Source organism: Caloenas nicobarica, chromosome 33, assembly GCF_036013445.1.
Source record: "Caloenas nicobarica isolate bCalNic1 chromosome 33, bCalNic1.hap1, whole genome shotgun sequence".
In the NCBI taxonomy this organism is placed as follows: Eukaryota; Metazoa; Chordata; class Aves; order Columbiformes; family Columbidae; genus Caloenas; species Caloenas nicobarica.
In genome coordinates, this window is record NC_088277.1 from 1,913,054 (window position 1) to 1,934,096 (window position 21,043).

Genomic DNA, 21,043 nt, shown 5'->3' on the forward strand with positions numbered 1-21,043 from the left:
CAATTTCTTCCCCAAAGGGCTGTGGGGCATTGGAACAGGCTGCCCAGGGCAGTGCTGGAGTCACCGTCCCTGGAGGGGTTGGACAGACGGACATGAGGTTCTCAGGACATGGGGCAGTGCCAGGGCTGGGGAAACGGTTGGACTCGATGATCTTGAGGGGCTTCTCCAAACAAAATGATTCTTATTCTATGCTTCTACTTAACGGAGCCCCCAGCCCTGGGACACTCACTCTGGACCTGGATCACTGTTTCCAAGGAGCGCACAGCGTTGGGGTTGGGTTTCTGCCTCATGCTTTCTTCTGGGAGAGGCTCCAGCTGCCGAAGGAGGACACAGCGGGTCAGCAGGAGGGAGCTGTGCCCAGGGCTCGGCTCGCAGCGCCGGTACAGCCCCACGGCCGTGACCCGCTGGTCCCAGCACTCACCTCGTTTCCCAGCAAGGCCGACACGCAGGCCTCAGATGCATCGCAGATGGCCGTAAGGTCATGGCCACCTTCTAGCGCGAGGACAACGGCTCCACCAGCCAGACTCATCAGCTGCTTTGTCATGTAGCCAAAGCCTGGGAGGGAAAAGCCCAAGTGATGGTTGTCACCCTCCCTGCCCAAAACGCTGGGGCCTTGGCACTCGCTGATGGTACAACCCCAAAGATCTTGTGATAGGACAAGGGGTGATGGTTTTCAACTAAGAGAGGGGAGATTCAGGCTGGATAAAAGGAAATTGTTGGCCCTGAGGGTGGTGAGAGCCTGGACCAGGTTGGCCAGAGAGGTGGTGGATGAACCATCCCTGGAGACATCCCAGGCCAGGCTGGACGGGGCTCTGAGCACCCTGAGCTGGTGCAGATGTCCCTGCTCATGGCAGGGGGGGATAAGGTGACCTTTGAAGGTCCCTTCAACCCAAACTATTCTGTGATTCCATTATCCTATGATCCTCCCTGGCTCCCTGGGTATCTGCCACCCCTACACCACGGTCCCAGTGTGGGTGGGTGGTGGGAACGACCCCCCTGAGCCACCAGTGCTGGTTCCACCTCCTTACATTTAGCAGAGACTTTGTAGCCGCCCAGGGGCGGGGGGTGACCGTCAGCTGCGTCGAAGCCGGCCGACACCAGCACCACATCGGGCGAGAATTCGTGTGCGATCGGCATCACCACCGTCCTGCAGCGGTAAAAAATAAGAATTTTTAAGTGCTGGCTCGGCCTGACACTGAGAGAAAGAGGAGATGGGCAGGAACACGAGGAACGGTACCTGAAAGCAGCCAGATACTCCGGGTCACCCATGGGGGGGTCAAGCCCTCCGGTCCAGGCTACGTTGACATTAAATCCCTCACCAGGGCCAGCACCAACCTGTGAGAGATCCAGGACAGCGGTGAGGGGCTGGCTGTGACACGCGGGGACACTGGGACAGCGCCTGGAGCGGCTCCATCGCTGCTGGGCTCTGGGGAGGGAGCACCGAGCGTCCCCGAGCCCCTGCCCGGTGCTGCGGGGCCCGCCGGGGTTTGCAAAGCTGAGGAGCAGCAGAAGCTGCGGGTGTTGCTAAATAGACCAAAAGACCCGAGCAGGAGCCCTTCTAGAAAGTTAATATCAGACTAAAAAGAGATGAGATGTCTGGCAGTAATTAGCTTTCAATCGTAGAACAAAACCTATCCCAGAACTGAGAAGGCAACCATGGACTGTTGAGTATCTAGTGATTAGTGCCAAATTTTGTGGATGTGCTTGACCTAAAGTCAACTTTACTCTTTTATTTTTCAATAACATTTTAATTTTAATTTTTTAATTTAATTTAATCTAATTAATTAATCTTTTTAATATCAAAACACAGCTCCTTGTTGAAGTCTGCCTGCCTCCAGGAGAAGACCCCTACTCATTGAGCATGTGCAGTAAAAATAATGTTATATACCTTGTATGCAAATACTGTAACCAATCAGCCCTACAGAACCGCCCTGAGGGCGGATATATACTGATTGGATTTTGTATAAATGATCGAGACTTCGGTATCCAGACTTGTACAACTCTGCAATAAAATCGGTATCTCCGTGTGCAGAATTTGCGTGCACACTGGGTAAAGAACCTTGTTTTAGGGACAACGCGGGGATTTCCTGACACTTCCCAGCCATCGGTCCCCGTCCCCGCGGGCTCTGCAGTGACTGAGCGAACCGGGCAGGATGGGGCATCGATGGGAAACGAGCCCACAAGGCACCGACACAAAACCAGATGCTGCTCAAAGGTTTGTGCCCCGTTCCGTCACCGTCGCCCCCCACACCGATGTCCCCCGGCAGAGCTGCGTGGACCTCGCAGCCTGTCGGTGCTTTGTACCTCGTCAGCGGCCCCGCTGCCGGGGAAGAAGTTGCCATCATCGTGACGATGCAAAGAGATGTAGAGAACGTCGGGGTCTCTGTAGAAGATCTGCTGAGTCCCGTTGCCGTGGTGAACATCCTAGAGGGAGAGAAATTGGGAAAACGCTCTTTTTTACAGTCTTCAGGGCGATCTAACAGCCTAAGGGAGCTGAAAGCAGCTGGATCTCTCCCCTGCTCCAGGGTTGCCCATCCCCAGGATCTGCTCCTGCTCCCTATCCCGACACGCCGGGGGTTCCCAGCCCAAACCAGAGCTGGGAGGAGACGCGGACACCCCGGGGAGGAGCGGGATCATGCTGGGGGACTCACCCAGTCCACGATGAGGATCTTGCCGAGTTTCCCTTTCTGCTGCAGCTGCCTGGCGGCGATGGCCACCGAGTTAAAGAAGCAAAATCCCCTGCAAAGAGGGAGCGGAGCCGGTTAATGCCCTGGGGCTCACACCCCTGCCACCCAGCCCGTGTGCTCCCCAAAGGGCGGGCACCCCCTCCCCTCTCCCTCCAGCCCAGACAGGGGTGGGTCCTGGGAGGTCGGTCTGGAGCAATCAGTGATTTTAAGCCAATAAACTGGTTTTCGGGGGCTTCCCAGAACCCCGCAGCTCAGGAAGGGGCCCTTACATGGCAGTGGAAGGATCCGCGTGGTGTCCGGGTGGCCGCACAACAGCAAAGCCGTTCTGGGGACAAAAGAAAAGGGGAGTGATCAGAGCTGCTGTTCCCAGCGTCGCACACCCCAAACCCCTGGCTGGCCTGTCCTGCCCTGTGGGGACAGAGCCCACAGTCCTGCAGGGCTGGGACCCCACAACCCCCCTCCCGCCTGCCCGTGGGGTGACGTGCAGCTCGGGGACCCCCAGGTGAAGCAGGGGGGGATCCCCTTTAAGAGGCTTTAGCCTTAAAAGAAGTGCTGAATAACATAACAGGTAAGCTTATAGAGAAATCAGCAGGTATGTGCAGGTGCACTTGTTTGTCTCATTGACTATCCAGAGGTCGTATATTGAATAACAAGAAAAGATCAAATACGTATATACTTTTACACAAATAATACCAATATAAACTGGTACACAAATTCCACTGCTGCCACTATCTGGAGAGATACATATATGTATGTATGTGCATATATATGTATATAATTGTGTGTGTGTGTACATACACACATTTTTTAAAACAAATATGCATGTTTCTTCAATATACTGAGGCTTGTAGTAATATATGAAATCTGCTGTATTAGTACGCAAAGTTTTTCTATGCTTTGCTTTTGCTTTCTGATCTGTGAATGATGGGAAAAATCTGCTTAGAAAGCAGCGTCCCATTATCTGTTTTCTCCTCGCATTCCTTGGTTTGTTGGTTTTTATCATATGTTATCGGTAATAAGTGAAGCACAGACTTCACCTCTGGAAAGGCTTACTGTGCGACCAGTTGCACTGGAAAGAACTGGAAATCTGTATTGATTACAGAAGTAGAACACAAGGCTACGATGTGTATTCTGACCAGGTTTTTTCTCCCAACCTGTCTTTCTCCACTTTTTCCCACGTTTTCTCTTTTTGTGGTTTCGGGAGCCCTACCTTCAGCTCCCTGGTGGCCACCTTGAAGGCCAGCTCGGTGACGCTGCCGGCGGCCCAGCGCGCAGCGTTGGAGGAGTGCAGCTCGTTCCAGATGGTATCGCTGTCCACCTACAAGCAAGGGGAGCAGTCAGACGGGGACAGGGCACAGGACGTCTCGCCATGGGGTCCACGCTTGGGGCTGGGGGCTGAAGTCCCATCCAGGGCACCGTGGGCCAACCTCACGCGCAACGGGGCGAGTTCCCCAGCAGCTCCTCCGTCAGCCCCAGCCCCACGCGGAGCATCTCCCCCTGCACCCGGGGGGCTGGAAGGAGTGACTGCGAAAACGCTCATTACCTTCTTTATCTTATTTTATTGTTTAACCCAACATCTTGGTTTGATCAGGATCACGTCAAGGGCCGAGCCAGAGCCGGAAAACTCAAGTCTCTTCTGATCAAGTCCATGTGTGTGAGCCAAAGTCAAAGCTCACGGTGAGGGGCAGCTCCAGACCCCCCCAGCCTTCGGGGCACGGGCCAGAGGAGGGCAGGGAGAGGGAGCAGAGCGGGGAAAGTAGATGCAAACGGGGCTGAGAAGAGCTGGTGCCCAGCAGCGGGGGCAAGGAGAGGAGAAGAACCAGAAGAGGCAGCAGGAAGGCAATGGAGTGAGACCCGTCCTGCAAGAGAGAGAGAAGGACAGAGACAGGGGGGAGAGAGGAGAAGAGGAGAACGCAGTGAATGGAGAGAAACCAGGGCTGCAAGCTGGGAAAGGAGAGGCCACGGACGTGTCTGGATGGAGGTGGTGAGATGCTGTCCCTGTGACACCGCTCCCCTCCCTCAATGGGGACCGCGGCTTCCGTCAGCCGTTCTGTCCCCTCTAACGCCTCGGGCTGTTAGAAATTGCTGTGACGGGCTTTGGGTGTTGGGTCCCCTGGAGTAAAGAGGCACGAAGGATCCTGGATGATCTCCAGAGGTCCCTTCCAACCCCAACCACTCTGTGGTTCTGTGACCCTCTCTCACGGGTGTGATGCTCAGGACCATCCCGAGGACAGGGGGAAGCTCTGGTACAAGGACATCTTGCCTGCAGATGGAGTGTTCCCACCTCAGCCTGCCCAGGCAAAGGCTTCGGGAGCTCCTTCTCCACTCACGCCCATGAGGGGACAGAAGGAAAAAGCCCGTCCAAAACCAGAGATGCTCAGAGGTGGTGGATGCCCCATCCCTGGAGACATCCCAGGCCAGGCTGGACGGGGCTCTGAGCACCCTGAGCTGGTGCAGAAGTCCCTGCTCATGGCAGGGGGGGCACTGGGGGAGCTGGGAAGGTCCCTTCAATCCAAACTATTCTGTGATTCTATGATTCTATGAAAAACGGCCAGAGCAGAGCTGGAGCACTTACCCCCACCCCTCCGCAGGGCAGCATGACAAACATCCGTTGCGACAGGATCCCTGTGAAGAGAGGGGACAGAGCTGAGAACATGGGGATGGTGGGACAGGGGCACGCACAGGGGTACCAGGAGGGAGGTTTGGCCAATCCAGCCCCCAGAGAGCTGTTCACAGGGGTCCCCAGGGCTGAGGGTGCCCCAAGACCCGGTGTGGGTGTGTGGGCAGGGACAGGCAGAGCTGAGGACACAGTTGGGGACTCACCCGCCAGCTTCCCGTTGTCCAGTTTGAGGCGGTTGAGGGGGTTGGTGCCGTAGAGGAAGACGTGGCGCTCGGTGTGGACGCACTGCAGCTCTTCCAGGGTGGCCTTCCGTCCCCGCAGACACTGCGGCACAGAGGGGCTGTGACTGAGCTGCTCTGCCACCCCCGGCCTCCCTGGGTGGAGGTGGCACGTCCCCATGCACCAGCACAGCCACACCTCGTGTCACCGCAGCCGGGGAGGCAGCTGCAAGACTGAGCACCCCAATTCTTGCGTTGGGTTTGAACTTGAGGACCCTACTTCTTGCATTGGGTTTGAACTCGAGGGCCCCTCGTTTTCAGGCAGAGATCAAGCAGGAAACTCCAACATCACACTCCTACCTGGTCCCTGTGCGGACCAGTCAGCCCAGTTAGAGCAGGGCAAGGTTTCTAACAGACTGGAACTGACTGGTGTTCCCTCAGCTGACAAAAATCCACCCTGTTTCAGTAGGATCCCGCCTCTCACTACACCCATGTGTTTAGCCATTCGGGCTGGACATGAGGAAGAAATTGTTGGCCCTGAGGGTGGTGAGAGCCTGGCCCAGGTTGGCCAGAGAGGTGGTGGCTGAACCATCCCTGGAGACATCCCAGGCCAGGCTGGACGGGGCTCTGAGCACCCTGAGCTGGTGCAGATGTCCCTGCTCATGGCAGGGGGGGGGATAAGGCGACCTTTGAAGGTCCCTTCAACCCAAACCCTCCTGTGATTCTATCATCTGCCAGTGGAGCAGGTTCCAGCTGCCAACCCAAGCTGGAGACGGTCAGCCCAGCGTACTCCGACTTGGCACTGCCAGCAAAGGACAAGTCCAAGCCCTCTGGATAATGAGGCTGAGAAGATCTGGGAGCAAAAGGGATGGAGGTGGGAGCAAGATTCCCCATTGCACCATTAGATCCGCCCCCCCCGGCATCCCCCACCCAGCGCGCCGCTCACTTCGCACTGGCTGCGCAGCCCCCGCTCCTGCAGCCGCGACCAGATGCTCTGGATCCTGCCCGCATGCTCCGGGTGGTTGCTGTTGTCGCCGCACGAGCATTGGTGTTTGAGCATCACCGAGTCGTAAACCAGCCCTGCAATGCACACGGAGACCTGCTGGCCCGAGACAGGACCGGACACACAGTCCTTGACAGTTCGGACCCTAATTCAGCTCCTTTTCAGGGGCTGGCTGAGACTCTAAACACCTGTAATGATTTGGTTTGACTGAAATGCCTCCCTCAAACCATGGGAGCCTCTGTCCCGACATGCCTGAAGCAAAACCTGCCGTGGATATGTAAGAGAGATGAACCTCGCCAGCATTGCTGGGCCAGGATGGCAGCCAAGGGGTCAGATGGGCAAGTCCTCTTGGAAAAGCCACCTCAGATAAGGAGAAGGGGCTTCTCACGACTCGCTCTGCTCTTTTTGCAGCCAGCTAGAGCACTCCCAAGCATTTATCAGTCCAGGAGTGACTGAGACTGATACTAAGCTGCCCCTGGGCATTGTCACCTCCCTCCCAGCTCTTGTCCCCAGCCCCAGCTGTGACAGTCCCACACGAGGGTCTGTACCTGTGGTGAAGTGCTGCTTGGCTGGCTGCTCCTGCACGGGCAGGGAAAGCGTCTTGGAGGCCGTGTCCTGGGCAGGAAGGGAGACGGTGGCAGTGGCAGGAGATGACTGGGCCCTGGAGAGGGGTCTGTGCCCCGCGTGGATGGTGGGGACCATGGCGGGGTCGGCCAAGGGCTGTCGTTTGAGGAGCTGCTGCTGCACGCGCTGGTAGGAATCCCAGAGATAGGCCTGGTGGAGAGAGGTGAGGATGAGCATCTGGAGGAAGGCACCAGAGCAGCATCCCCCGGCCTGGGGAAGGGACGCCTGCGCTGTGCACCCTGCCGGGGTCCGGATCCGACAGTCCCCTCCGTGCTGGGGGGCTGGGAGGGGGTTTGCAGGAGCTGCGACGCATCACGGAGCATCTGCTGCTCTCTGCTGGTTTGGTCCCGCAGTGCTGTGCAGCCCCGCTGCGGGCCCAGCAATTTGGGGACGGTAACCAGCAATTGGGGGATGATATCCAGCAATCTGGGGATGAAAACCAGCAATTGGGGGATGATACCAGCAATCTGGGGATGATATCCAGCAATCTGGGGACGATATTCAGCAATCTGGGGATCAAACCCAGCAATTTGGGGACGATATCCATCAATTTGGGGATGATATCCAGCAATGTGGGGATGATACCCAGCAATCTGGGGACAATATCTAGAAATCTGGGGAAAACATCCAGTAATCTGGGGACAACATCCAGCAATTTTGAGATGATATCCAGCAATCTGGGGACAATGCCCAGCAATCTGGGGACAATATCTAGAAATCTGGGGAAAACATCCAGTAATCTGGGGACAACATCCAGCAATTTTGAGATGATATCCAGCAATCTGGGGACAATGCCCAGCAATCTGGGGACAACATCCAGCAATCTGGGGACAACGTGCAGCAATTTGGGGATGATGCCCAGCCTTGCTGACACCAGGAATGGCTGCAGCTCTTGTCCCTGGCCATTTTGGCCACCTGGGCACATGCTGGCTCCTTGTGCCCAGAAGGGACAGGGCAGCTCCAACTGGCAGCCTGCATCCTCCCCAGGCTCTGCCATCCTTCGTTACCTGCTGCAGGACAAGCTCCTCGTGAGGCTGCATCAGCTTCTGCGTCCTCTCGGGCTCCTTCACGCCGCTCCCTGGCCGTGGCGGCTCCACTCGTGTCCTCGCCGGGTCGCTGCTCTCAGCCCCAGCCTCCGGGAGCGTCCCCTCGGCTTCCATGTCCTCCGAGGAGGGGATCTGCCGCAGACGGGGCTTCTCGCTGGATTTAGCCATGCGCTGCGGCCGGAGGGGTCACAAATGAGCAGAGGGAGGTGGTGGGAGACAGGGCAGGCTGAGAGGGTCATGGGGGTGGTGGGACATCTCGGGGAAGGAGCACAAGGGATGTGGGAGCCAAGGAAGCAGAGCAGGCACCCTCAGATTGCTGCTGCAGGTCTGGTGAGGCAGCATCTCATGTGGCTTGGCCCTGGACATCTGGGACTTGCCACCAGCAGGAGGGACGTCACCCTGCGCCCTTCCAGCATCTGCTGCCTCACATCTCCAGACTGGGTCCCCATGACTTACCTTGCCCAGATGCGTCTGCTGCTTGAGCCGCTCCAGGAACTGGGTGTGATGCTGCTGGTACACCAGTTGCTGCTGGATGGCCTTGGGGTTCTGGGGCAGTGGCTCCGAGCGGGTCCTGCCCAGGGGTTTGTGGTGGCCCGGGAGCGACAGGCGCTCTGTCGGGATGAGCGAGGGGGCGAAGGAGAAGGGGACAGTCCCAAGACCTGGCACTGGAGGCGACAGGAGGGACAGGTGAGGGGTGGCATTGTCCGCTGGGCGGACGTGACACCCCGCAGAGCTGTCAGTCCACATCACGCAAGCAGCTGCTGTTTGTACCCATGCAGACCATCTCCTGACAGCCCCAAAAATGACCGTGACCCAGCCCCAGAGCCCGGTATGTGGCAGGGTAGGATGGGTGGGCTGTGTCTTTATGGTTCACATCCTTCTGTCCCAATCGCTTTGGCATCACACAGCCCACGGGGGTCTGGGGACGGGATCTGCCTGACCTCAGTCATCTCAGTCCCTGCTCAGCTTCATCCTCAATGGGAGAAGCTTCCTCCTCTATCAGTATTACAGGGCAGGGAGAGATAGAGCCAGGAACGAGCACGAAGGAGCCAGTTCTCCTTCAGCTACAAAGTGGATTTTTTCCTTACTTTGAGGTGCCAGAGCCCTGGAACAGGCTGCCCAGAGCGGGTGTGGATTCTCCTTCTCTGGGGACACTAAAACCCGCCTGGACGCGACCCTGTGTGATTTGCTCTGGTGACCCTGAGTTAGCAAGGCTGGGGCTGGGGGATCTACAGAGGTCCCTCCAGAGAGAAGAGATGCTCAAAATCATGGAGTCCAACCGTTACCCACCCCTGGCACTGACCCATATCCCTGAGAACCTCATCTACGATTTTTTTTATGATGTAAAATTTATTACAATGTAAAATTTTTGGCACTGCGAATGGTGAGAGCCTGGCCCAGGTTGGCCAGAGAGGTGGTGGATGAACCATCCCTGGAGACATCCCAGGCCAGGCTGGACGGGGCTCTGAGCAACCTGAGCTGGTGCAGGTGTCCCTGCTCGTGGCAGGGGGGGCACTGGGGGAGCTGGGAAGGTCCCTTCAACCCAAACCCTTCTGTGATTCGGTCATTCTATGATCTTCATAGAATCACAGAATCATTTTGGTTGGAAAAGCCCCTCAACACCATCGAGTCCAACCGTTCCCCCACCCCTGGCACTGCCCCATGTCCTGAGAACCTCATGTCCGTCTGTCCAACCCCTCCAGGGATGGTGGCTCCAGCACTGCCCTGGGCAGCCTGTTCCAATGCCCCACAGCCCTTTGGGGAAGAAATTGTTCCCCAGATCCAACCTCAACCTCCTCTGGCACAACTTGAGGCCGTTTCCTCTCGTCCTGTCACTTGTTACTTGGGACAAAGCTACTTCCACTCCCTCAGCTCCAGCTCACGGGAGAGCAATGGATAAAGCAAAGCTCCGCGCCGAGCCAGCGCTGACACGGCCTCACGTCCTGTCCCCGGGCTCAACACTTACCTGCCACCAGCGGAGTGTGGGTGACCGAGGGCTCGAGGATGATGACGGGCTGGAGCCGGGGGGACAAGGGGCTCCCCGCCTCGTGCTGCTCCAAGCCAGGTGGCAGGAACATGGGCGAGTGTGTGCCCGCGAGGACGGGTCCGTTCAGCACGGGCACCCGGTGCGCCAGGCTGGAGAGGGGCCGGCGATCTGCCTCCCCCTGCAGAGAGGAGGAGGAGGACTGGGTTAGTGACGGGCTGTGGCACAGCACAGGGAGGGGACGCTGTGTCCTCCCCATGCCCACGGGCAGCAGCTGTGAATGTTCAGAGCCTGCACACGCTCGACGTTACCCCAGAACCAAAGGAAAGGGCTTCCCCTGCCCCACGGGGACCCTCTGCCCAGTCCTGGGGCTCCCTACAACCTGGCTACCTACCCTGGTGCTAGTGGTAGCCGGCAATCCCAGCGTGATGGCGGGAAGGGAGGCCGCGCTCTGCAGGGCAAACTGGGCCAGGGAGCTCTCCTGCAGCATCAGGCGCTGGGCCAGGGGTGTCTGCACCAAACACAGTTCATCAGTGTCCTGCTCCGGTGGAGCTCAGCAGGGGATGGGCAGGAGAGCGTGGCTGAGCCCCAGCTGCCCTGAGAACACCTTGGGCTGGGGCAAGGGGCACTGGGGACCCATGGGGACAGCACATAGAATCATTTCCATAGAATCATAGGATCCCTTTAGTTGGATGAGACCCTCAGGATCATCGAGTCCAACCGTTCCCCCAGTCCTGACACTGCCCCATGTCCCTGAGAACCTCATGTCCGTCTGTCCAACCCCTCCAGGGATGGTGACTCCAGCACTGCCCTGGGCAGCCTGTTCCAATGCCCCACAGCCCTTTGGGGAAGAAATTGTTCCCCAGATCCAACCTCAACCTCCCCTGGCACAACATGAGGCTGTTTCCTCTCATCTCTGAACTCACTCCAGAACCTCAAGGCCTTTCTTGGCGTGAGGGGCCCAAAACTGCCCCCAGGATTCGAGGTTTTTCCTCCGCAGTGCCCAGCACAGGGACGGTCGCTGCCCTGGGCCTGCTGGCCACACCGGTGCTGGAACCAGCCAGGAAGCTGGTGGCCTTTTTGGCCACCTGGGCACACGCTGGCTCATGTTCAGCCCACTAGGGGACAAGAAATTCACACTGATACGGAGGACAGTGCATCAGGAGCAGCGCTGGGCCAGACAGGAGATCCCACCACGCAGGGAGAGCAGGACAAAGGGCAGCAGGGGTCAGGAGGGGCCCAGGGGTGGGTGCTACGTTTCGCTGAGCCTAGGGTGGGAGGGGGAGATCAGGGCACCCAACCTGGGGGTTAGGAAGCCCCAAACCACAAGATCTCTGGCTGTGAGGCTGTCGGAGCTCACCTCGTGGGTCATGCCGGGGGCTGTGGGGAGGGCCCCATGCTCGGTGGGGAGGCTGTCGTTGGGGGAGCTGCAGCCGGACACGGGGGTGCTGCTGCTGCTCGGGGAGGAGTCTGCACAAGGGAGAGAATCATAGAAGCATAAAACAATTTGGGTCGAAGGGACCTTCCCAGGTCCCCCAGTGCCCCCCCTGCCATGAGCAGGGACATCTGCACCAGCTCAGGGTGCTCAGAGCCCCGTCCAGCCTGGCCTGGGATGTCTCCAGGGATGGTTCAGCCACCACCTCTCTGGCCAACCTGGGCCAGGCTCTCACCACCCTCAGGGCCAACAATTTCTCCCTCGGACCCAGTCTGAATCTTCCTCCTTTAGTTTAAAACCATCACCCTTTGTCCTATCACAACAGGCCCTGCTCAAAAGTCTGTCCCCATCTTTCTTATCGGCCCTTTTTAAGTCCGGAAAGGCCGCACTAAGGTCTCCCCAGAGCTTCTCTTCTCCAGCTGAACACCCCCACTCTCTCAGCCGTTCCTCCCAGCAGTGCTGTTCCAGCCTCGCATCATTTCTGTGGCCCTAAAATACAGGTGATGGGTACAAGAACCCAGAGAAGGGCTGCACAGCCCCTGCCCCAGCCCTTACAGCCTCCCCTCCCTCTAAAAGCTTCCCAGTGCCCTCCAAGGGCCAAACTCCCCATCGGCTGCATGACAGAGCAGGGATGGAGCCAGCGTGGGAGGAACAACCTTTGCTCAGGGTTCTTGGTCCCTTCCAGCCTTGTAGGTCCAAAAAGCAGCAGGATGCAGCTGCAGCAACATTCTCCCCTCATTCATCCAGGGAGCTCCTGCAATGGGCTGTACCCCCAGCAGGGCACTGGTGGGGTGCTGAGCCCCACAGACAGATCCTGGGCAGCCTGGAGCTGCCCCAGCCTGGCCCCAAGGTCTCCCCAAAATCCCCCCGGTATCACCGTCCTCACCGATCGCCTCGGGCGGCCGCCTCTTCAGCGAGGGGGGAGCGCTCTCCTTCCGCGTCAGGGGGTTCTTGCGTCGGTCAAGGCACTTCCTGGGCTTGCACCGCACCTTCAGGTTGGGCTCGGATGCTGCCAGCAGATCAGGGGGTTAGTCCCAGCTCCATGGCTGATATTGCTAAAGCTGGGCTGGCTCTGTGGGGCCAGAACACCCCCCTTCCCAGCTCCAGCTGTCCCCTGCGAGCGGGCAGCGAGGGCATCGCGGCAGGAGGGGGACGGTGTTGTCCCCAAGGCCTTACCCGTCTTCCGCAGTGGAAAATGCTCCGGGGGGTCAAGAGAAGTGCTGGGGACGGGAGGCAGGAAGGTGCTGAGCACCGGAGGGGACGGGCCCTCGGCGTCCAGAGGCTCCGGAGTCCTACGGGGAGAAACCACCTTGTCAGAGACCTTTCCATCACAGGCCACCGCTGTGACACCCTCCAGCACGCGGGTGGCCCACAGGGCATCACCTTTCCCTGGCATGGGACAGTCGCTCTGCCCGTGGCCACAAAGGTTTGTCCTGTCCCTTGCCACAAGCCCCTACAGAAGGGATCCAGCTTCTGGATCTGCTTTGTCTGGGAACTAAAGACAAGAAGCCTGACAGAGCTTTTTAGGTCTTGAGTTGGATAAGCCATTGAAGTCCAACAAAGTGAGGGAAAACAACGTGGGAGATTCATCTACCTCCTGCAAACACAGAACCAAGCTGCCTCACCCCACCAGACATGAGCTAAACAGTATCTCTAAAGCCCAGGAAGCAGAAGATATCGGCAAGATCTTGCTCAGGATAAAGAGCCACCACCACATGCTGCTGAGGGCAGTGGTGGAGTCACCATCTCTGGAGGGGTTTAAAAGGCGTTTAGATGAGGTTCTTAGGGACATGGGTTGGTGCTAGAGTTGGGTTAGGTTATGGTTGTACTCAGTGATTCCCAGGGTCTCTTCCAACCCAAATCATTCCATGATTCTATGATTCTTTTTTGCTCGGGGCAGGCCAGAGGATGCCCTTGTTTTACCTGTACGACATGGCTGAAGGGTTGGGGTTGCTGGTCCTCTCCAGAGCTGCCTGCTGCTTCTTCAGGATGACCTCAGCCAGCTTCTGCTTCACCACCGTGCTGGCCACAGCACCTGCAGAGGGACAGCAGTGACCACGCTGAGCTGAGAGCCAGCACAGCACGGCAAAGGATCCCCGCAGACGTGAGCGTGGCCCCACGGCTCCACAAGTCACGCCAGGATAGCTGGAGACCCCTACGAGCGCAAAGACACCGAGAAAACCCCGTGGAGATCAAGGTCAGGGTTGGCGGAGTGAGAGGAAGGTCAACTGGGACTACTGGAGGTTCCCAGAGTGTCAGGGAAGTGTCCCTGTCCCACGCATCGTCAGCGAGCCCCAGCTGCAGATCTGCCAGGGAGCACAGGTACGAGCTGACACCCGCAGAACAAAGAGCGATGAAAGCACAACGGGGCTCACGCGGCAGCGACAAAACCCCACCGGGCGCACAGGATCCCTCGGGAGCCTCCCCAGGGACACTGTGCCCTGGGGCTCTGTGTCACACGCTGAGAATTCCCAGCAGACGGCACACAGCTTGTCCCCGCGCAGCCAGGCTCCGTCCCTGAATGGGCACAGCAAGGAAAAGAAAGCACCTCCAAACACTTCAGGGGACAGTTTTGAGACTCCCGGATCTCCTGATGGAGCTGTGCTCTTCCAGAAGAACTCGAGACTTACCGCAAATGTTCAACACGCGGCAGTGAAACCCCCCAGGCTGAGGTCTGGCTGCTGTGAGCCTCCCACGGTGTCCCCACCTTGCACTGGGGTCCCCGCCCGTGACCCCCATCCACATCCCCAGCCGTCCCCTCCGGCAGGAATGCTCTGTGGTTACAACAGGGATGCTCAGCGCTCCTCCGGCAGCATTCAGCGCCTCCGAGCACAAGTTGCCTAATTAATTTGGACAATTATCTCCCGGATTGCACAAGGAGGCCATGCGTAGGCTGTCATGCTCAGCCATGCCGAGCTGACCACATGTGCAGGAGCTGTTTGCTCAGGAACAGCACGGAAAGGGCCGGCGCTGTGTTTTGAGCTCTGAAATTATCCCCGTCAGTCCCGCAAGCCGCGGGGGAGCTCAGGGACCTTGAACCTGGGGTCAGTTTTGGGCCCCTCACAAGAGCTTGAGGTGCTGGAGCGAGTTCAGAGAAGGGAATGGAGCTGCAGAAGGAAGAGAAGGAGGTTGAGGTTGGATTTTGGGAACAATTTCTTCCCCAAAGGGCTGTGGGGCATTGGAACAGGCTGCCCAGGGCAGTGCTGGAGTCACCATCCCTGGAGGGGTTGGACAGACGGACATGAGGTTCTCAGGGACATGGGGCAGTGCCAGGGCTGGGGGAATGGTTGGACTCAATGAGCTTGAGGGGCTTTTCCAACCAAAATGATTCTGTGACAGCACTGGAAAATATCAGAGCTCAGCCTGGCCAGGCAGGCAGAGGGCTCAGGGACACCAGGACGGTCACAGCACATCGACACCCGCTGCAGCTGCATTTCAGGGGGTGATGCAGGGCTCTGCACACCCAAAAGCTCCGTGAGCTCCCTGCGAGCTCCAGCAGCGACTGGCACTAGATGGCGCAGGGACATCGCAGCCCGACGGGGTTATCAAACGTTTCTGCCCAGCATGGGGGGACCCACCAGCCTCTCCCCACCGCCACGGGGGCTCCAGCCCTGAGCTGCCAAGTTCAGGAGGCAAATTCATGCCCAGCCAGAAGCACCGTCAGCTCAGGCAGCGTCACCGTGGTGGCCGCAGGGCACAAACCAAGATTACCACAGAGATTTATTGTGACCATCCGCTCGGCATCGCTCGGAAGGACGAAGGACAAACACCAGCCAGGCCAGGGAGCCCCAAAAAAAAATCTCTTGCCAGCTGCTAAGTGCCACTTGCTGCCCAGAGGGACCAGATGTCCCCACAGACACCGAGCTGCTCCTTCACCCCAGGTCACACATCGCAGCTCAGTTTGATGCACAGGACAGAGCTGCTCAGTGGTGCGGACACCGCCACACACCTTTAGACCAAGAGAAGGCAGAGCTTGGTCTGGATAAGGGCAGAACCACCTTCTGACACCCTGATCTCCATCCCTCTGCGAGCCGAGTCCCCTGGGTTTGGGGACGCGGCTCCTCGGGCGGTGACGCAGCGCTCAGCAGACGCGCGAGGCTCTTACTTCGCTTGCTCTTGTCCTTATTGAGGATCTGTCGCAGCTCCTGCTCCTGCTGCCCCGGCTCGGCTTCACGGTGCGGGGACTCCATGGTGACCTGTGAGGGGACAGGGACATCAGCACCAGGACACCCAGGCTTGTCCAGAGCCCAGAGCCCTCGCACCCCCTCCCCACGATGACACGGTAATGGAGCGTGTCTGAAACGGTCCGTTATGTCATTTTTGGAAACACGATGGGCAGCCCTGGCCAACGAGAACATGTTGTTTCATCACAGCGAACCGGACGCATCATCGTCTCCAGAGACGCTCTCCCCAGGGACATTGTAAAACTCAAACCAGTCTGTTTCGACCTGCTGCTTTTCATGCGTGTTTTGACAGATCTGTAGCTAGGGCATGTTGTAATACACCAAAAAATAAAAAATATGGTTGACTAAAAAGAGGAAAAAAAACCCCCACTATACTAGTCTTAAAAGTTCGGATTTTGGTGTTTTCAAGAGCTGAAGATTTCAGGGATGATCCCGTCTTACAGGAAGCACAACTGGCTCTAAGGACACAACCGTCGCGGCAGCAGCAGCATCTCCAGCTCTCTTGGTGTGGCCTGAGCTGATGCTCAGCCCCAGTGGGATCCCCCCAGGGCTTCCAGACAAGGACACTGGGACCAGCGAGCCCGTGACAGCCACTGGGCGCGGGGCCGGTGCTCAGAGGCAGAGCACACGGGTGTGAGAGAAGCGGATCAAGCCAGGCTTTAGTCTGGAGGAGATGGGGTTCAAATGCATCCTCTGCCACCCAAATGGGGTCATGGAGCAGATGGAGCCGGGACCCTTTGAGGAGCACAGAGAAAGGATGAGCAGCAATGGCACAGGAGAGAAATCCAAGCAGGACAAGAAAGAGCTTGAGGTGCTGGAGAGAGTTCAGAGAAGGGAACGGAGCTGGGGAAGGGGCTGGAGAAGGAGCAGAAGGAGGTTGAGGTTGGATCTGGGGAACAATTTCTTCCCCAAAGGGCTGTGGGGCATTGGAACAGGCTGCCCAGGGCAGTGCTGGAGCCACCATCCCTGGAGGGGTTGGACAGACGGACACGAGGTTCTCAGGACATGGGGCAGTGCCAGGGCTGGGGAACAGTTGGACTCGATGGTCTTGAGGGGCTTTTCCAACCAAAATGATTCTGCGGTTCTATGACAGCGACAGGGGGTGATCTCTGTGCTCAGAGATGGTCACATCTCACCTGGACGTGGACCGCTCAAGCTGACCCTGCTCTAAGCAGGGCCCTCCGCAGGAACGATCCCATCTAAACCTTGCTGGAATTCTGTGACCATGCAGAGTCTGGCAGCAGAGGCTGTGCAGGGCAGGGGTGCTATGCTGGGTGACACTCAAGAATGTCTCCGAAGCCTTCCCAGCAAAGCAAAGGAGCTTGTAAAGCGAGTGAGCTGCGTCTCGAGGGCAGAGGAACAGCGGTGGCCCAGCAGCAGATCACAGACACCAGGCACAGGTCACGGACACCAGGCACAGGTCACAGACACCAGGCACAGGTCACGGACACCAGGCACAGATCACAGATACCAGGCACAGGTCACGGACACCAGGCACAGATCACAGACACCAGGCACAGGTCACGGACACCAGGCACAGGTCACGGACACCAGGCACAGATCACAGACACCCGGCACAGATCACAGACACCAGGCACAGGTCACAGATACCAGGCACAGATCACAGACACCAGGCACAGGTCACGGACACCAGGCACAGGTCACGGACACCAGGCACAGATCACAGATACCAGGCACAGGTCACGGACACCTGGCACAGATCACGGACACCAGGCGCAGGTCACGGACACCAGGCATCCTGTCCAGCCGCTCTGGCTCCTCGCTCCGCGCACACTGCATGGCTGAAAACATTTCCCCGCTTTGCACATCCCAGGAGGCCCCAACCCTCCCACTGGCCTTGGCAGGATGGAGATCTGGCCTGAGATAAGGACACAAACCTCCCACCTGACTCCCTAACTGGCCTATTTGTGTCAGAGAGGTCCCTGTGCTGGCTAAAAAGCACTACAGGGAAAAGAAGGAATTCACCTGGGAAGGTTATTTTAGCATTGGGCTTTCCAGCCTCTTAATCCCTGCCAGAGACAGGAGCTTGGGCAAAGCCAGCCCTGACACACGGCACCACGAGCTACCTACTTTGGAGGGGCAAAATTAATTCTTCCAAGTGCCCATTAACCCCCACAGCCGCTAGAAAAGCGGGTGCACGTGCCCCCGTACCCTGACGTGCTGATGGGCGAGCTGCTCCACTTGCTGCTGGTGCAGGCTGGCGAGGAAGAGCTGGTGCTGCAGCTGCTGCGTGTGCTTCAGAGCCAGCAAAGCCGTGTCCGAGCCGGGCTTGACGACGCGCTGCCCGATGCGCAGGTCCATGGGGACGGTCTGGGGCACCCGCGGGGAGGTGCACGGGGTCACGGCAGCTGTGGAGACACAAAGGGGGACACGGCTCAGTCCCTGGATAGCTCAGATCACCCTGCTCAGTAGGGAAAGCATCGGGATGGGGCTCAGGGGCATCCCGATGAAGTAGTGCCTTGTCGTTGGGAAGGGTTTGCCACACACCATCGACCGTCTGCAAAAAGCTTCCTCCATCATCTGGGGAAAAAAAATCCTGTAAATCGTACACCCTTGAAGCGTCTCCAAGGTGCTGCAGGCGTCCGTCCCTGACACCGCGGCTGAGAATTGCTTTGCGAAGTGCAGAGTCCCCCGTCCCCACAAAAACACCGAAAACAGCCCCAATTACATGGAGCACCCGCTGCAGCAGGGGGGTTATTTTCACCAACCAGCTCACAAAGCCTGGCTTAATTTACCCTGCACGTGTCACGGGCCAGCGCAAAGCAGAGCTGGTCGCCTCCAGCTGCAACGAAGAGAAGACAAACCTGCAGAAAAGGCGCCCGGCCAAGGGATGGGAACAGGCGGGTGGGCAGGAAATTCAACACAAAAAGATGCTGCAAGGGGTATAAGGCCACTTCAGCCTGAGAGCTAATTGTTTTTCAAAAGCAGTTTCAATTAAAAAAACAAAAACAAAAACAAACCTCCAAAACAAAACACCACCACCAAATGCAAATGTTATTATGCAGACGGAGAACCACACCCTGTGCAGTTCAAACCCCAACGGCATCAGGGAGCGTGTGCTGACGACTGCAACGTTGCAGGAGGAATCTCTGCAGCTCCCACCCCATAACGCAGCACTTACACAGCATTTACACAGCACTTCCAGGGGAAACCCAGCAAACTCCCAGCTCGGGCTCCCCTGCGAGGCAAAGGAACATGAGCATGTTCAGCCGAGGAGGGCACGGGGACTATTAATAACCAGCCATATCCGTGCAGATGACGGGGTGCACGGCCCCACTGAACCGGGGCCAGCTCTGGCTTTTCTGCGTGTCCCGAGCAGGGAAAATTCCCTCTGGGCGAGGGCAAACGCTTCCCTGCACCAGCCCAATTCTCCAGGACAGAAACAGCCCCAAGCTCAGAGAAGCACCTGATGTTCCCAGGAAACCCCATCGCAGGGTTTAGCCCGTTCTCTCTCCATCTCGCTGATAACGGCCCGGGATTTAATTTGTCGCTGGCTAATTAGCTCTAATTGCTACGCCTTGCCTGCCCCACTGTGATACAGAGATTGAAGAAGATTAACAGCCGCAGCCCGAAAGCCACCGAGCTCCTGCACCCCGTGGTCACCGAGCCGATGCCACGAGACGGGCAGGACGAGCCCCACAGGTCCCTTTGAGAGTCAGGCACCAGAAAAGCAGATGAGCACATTCCAGCTGCGTTTTCATGAGCAAACAAGAGTCTAAAAGTGAAGTTACCCCCAGCAGGAAGACCCCAAGTCTTCTTTCTATGTGCCCTTCAACTCCTGCACAACTCCAGGGGTCCCAAAAAGACCGATGTCCTCCCTGGGGGTGATAATTCGTCCCCAAGAGGCTGCAGCGCTTGGTACCGTCTCCTCGCAGGAGGCTGGACCCATCAAAAACCTCCCCAAAGGGCCTTGGGCCTTGCTAAACATCCGCGATTCTGAAGGGCGCAAGCGATAAGCTGCGCTGTCACCTCCCGCGTGCTCCCACCTCCCGGTGAGGAGGAGGAGGAGGGCGCTGGGAAAGCCCCTGGGGACGAAGGCAGCACCGCGGCGAGCGCAGCGCTACCGCGACGTGCCGGGCTGCTGGCAGCCGGACAAGGACAGGCTGTAACGAGCACATCTCGGGGTGGAAAAAAGGGATTTTCTGACAGCTCCCGGCCCAAAGCCCCGCCACGTGACGCCGCCGATCTGCAGGAACTTGCAGAAGCTCAGCCGGCTCTCGGTCCCCTCCAGCCAGATGTCACCCTCCTGCTGGATGCCACAGGAGCTGGGAAACGCAGCGGGGACCACGTTGGGGTCGGCTCTGAGATGCTGAGACTCCTTACACGCAGGAGCATCGTTTGGAGGGGAAAAGGGGGGTATGAGGAGGAAGGGACCAGCCCACCAAGCCACAGCCTCTGTCCTCGGAGCCGATGGCATCCAGAGTAGAGTTGTCACAGCCGTCCTCTGCTTGTCATGCTAAAAATGCTCATGGGGAGCTCCCATCGCCCTGCAGCAGCCGCCTTGTTCTCATCTCCCCATCAGCAGCATCCTCAGGGCCACTCCAGCACCTCCCGGGGGCAAAAAGGAGCGAGAAGGTCCTGGGGGCGACCGCAGGCTCCCCTGGGGATGAAGGGGGTGACAGGGACGGCGGCGCAGAGCCGAGGGGGAAGGCACTGGCGGGGTCTGTGGGAATCTCTCTACCTCATCTGTTTGAGTCTTTTTAAAAACAAACTCCGCAGCAGCGGAAGACGAGAAGTGGGAGGGAACGCGTGCGCTGGGGGAGAGGGAGGACGGGCAGGCCAGCGGCCAGAAAAACAACTCTTCAGCGCTCGCCCCGCGCCAGGAAAAAGGCCGTCGAGCGTCCCCGCGGCCAGAGCAGCAGGGCCGGGAGAGCGGCTGGTGGCAGCGGGGACCCTCGTGCCACCACGGTCCCCCAGCCCAGAGCAGCGGTGGGGCACGGAGCACCCCGCTGTGCCGGGCCCTGCTCCACTGGGGACGTTTTGGCACAACGGGGCTGTTCAGGAGGTGGGACAGAGGGAAGATGGGATGAAAAGAAGGTTCCAGGGGAGCAGGGGCTGGCCCGAAGAGCCCTGGGGTGACATGGGCAACCCAGCCTGTGCAAAGCCCCAACCTACAGTGTCGCTTTAGCAGGGGCTAAAGCCACAGAACTCAGGGCAGTTTTCCAGAGCTCAGAAACACGCTGCTTCACACACCGAGTGCCAGGGTGGAGAGGGACAAGGA

General features: G+C 58.2%; 1 protein-coding gene across 6 annotated transcripts in view; it reads right to left on the reverse strand.

The window, feature by feature from the left end:
* HDAC7 (histone deacetylase 7) overlaps positions 1-21,043 on the reverse strand; it is a 94,351-nt gene that overhangs the window by 2,628 nt on the left and 70,680 nt on the right. For 4 of the 6 annotated variants that reach the window (XM_065654282.1, XM_065654280.1, XM_065654281.1 and 1 more), the window contains exons 2-23: positions 17,974-18,170; positions 15,723-15,813; positions 13,541-13,652; positions 12,794-12,909; positions 12,504-12,626; positions 11,543-11,652; positions 10,577-10,693; positions 10,165-10,363; positions 8,655-8,863; positions 8,160-8,369; positions 7,077-7,302; positions 6,472-6,605; positions 5,511-5,631; positions 5,263-5,312; positions 3,898-4,005; positions 2,957-3,012; positions 2,652-2,739; positions 2,305-2,424; positions 1,238-1,335; positions 1,029-1,147; positions 422-555; positions 230-314 (exon numbers count right to left, since the gene is read on the reverse strand). In XM_065654282.1, the coding sequence (XP_065510354.1) occupies positions 230-314; positions 422-555; positions 1,029-1,147; positions 1,238-1,335; positions 2,305-2,424; positions 2,652-2,739; positions 2,957-3,012; positions 3,898-4,005; positions 5,263-5,312; positions 5,511-5,631; positions 6,472-6,605; positions 7,077-7,302; positions 8,160-8,369; positions 8,655-8,863; positions 10,165-10,363; positions 10,577-10,693; positions 11,543-11,652; positions 12,504-12,626; positions 12,794-12,909; positions 13,541-13,652; positions 15,723-15,813; positions 17,974-18,170 (2,823 nt within the window). Of the gene's footprint in view, positions 1-229; positions 315-421; positions 556-1,028; positions 1,148-1,237; positions 1,336-2,304; positions 2,425-2,651; positions 2,740-2,956; positions 3,013-3,897; positions 4,006-5,262; positions 5,313-5,510; positions 5,632-6,471; positions 6,606-7,076; positions 7,303-8,159; positions 8,370-8,654; positions 8,864-10,164; positions 10,364-10,576; positions 10,694-11,542; positions 11,653-12,503; positions 12,627-12,793; positions 12,910-13,540; positions 13,653-15,722; positions 15,814-17,973; positions 18,171-18,309; positions 18,330-21,043 lie in introns of those variants that run through there. The other 2 variants (XM_065654285.1, XM_065654283.1) reach the window with 2 other exon arrangements.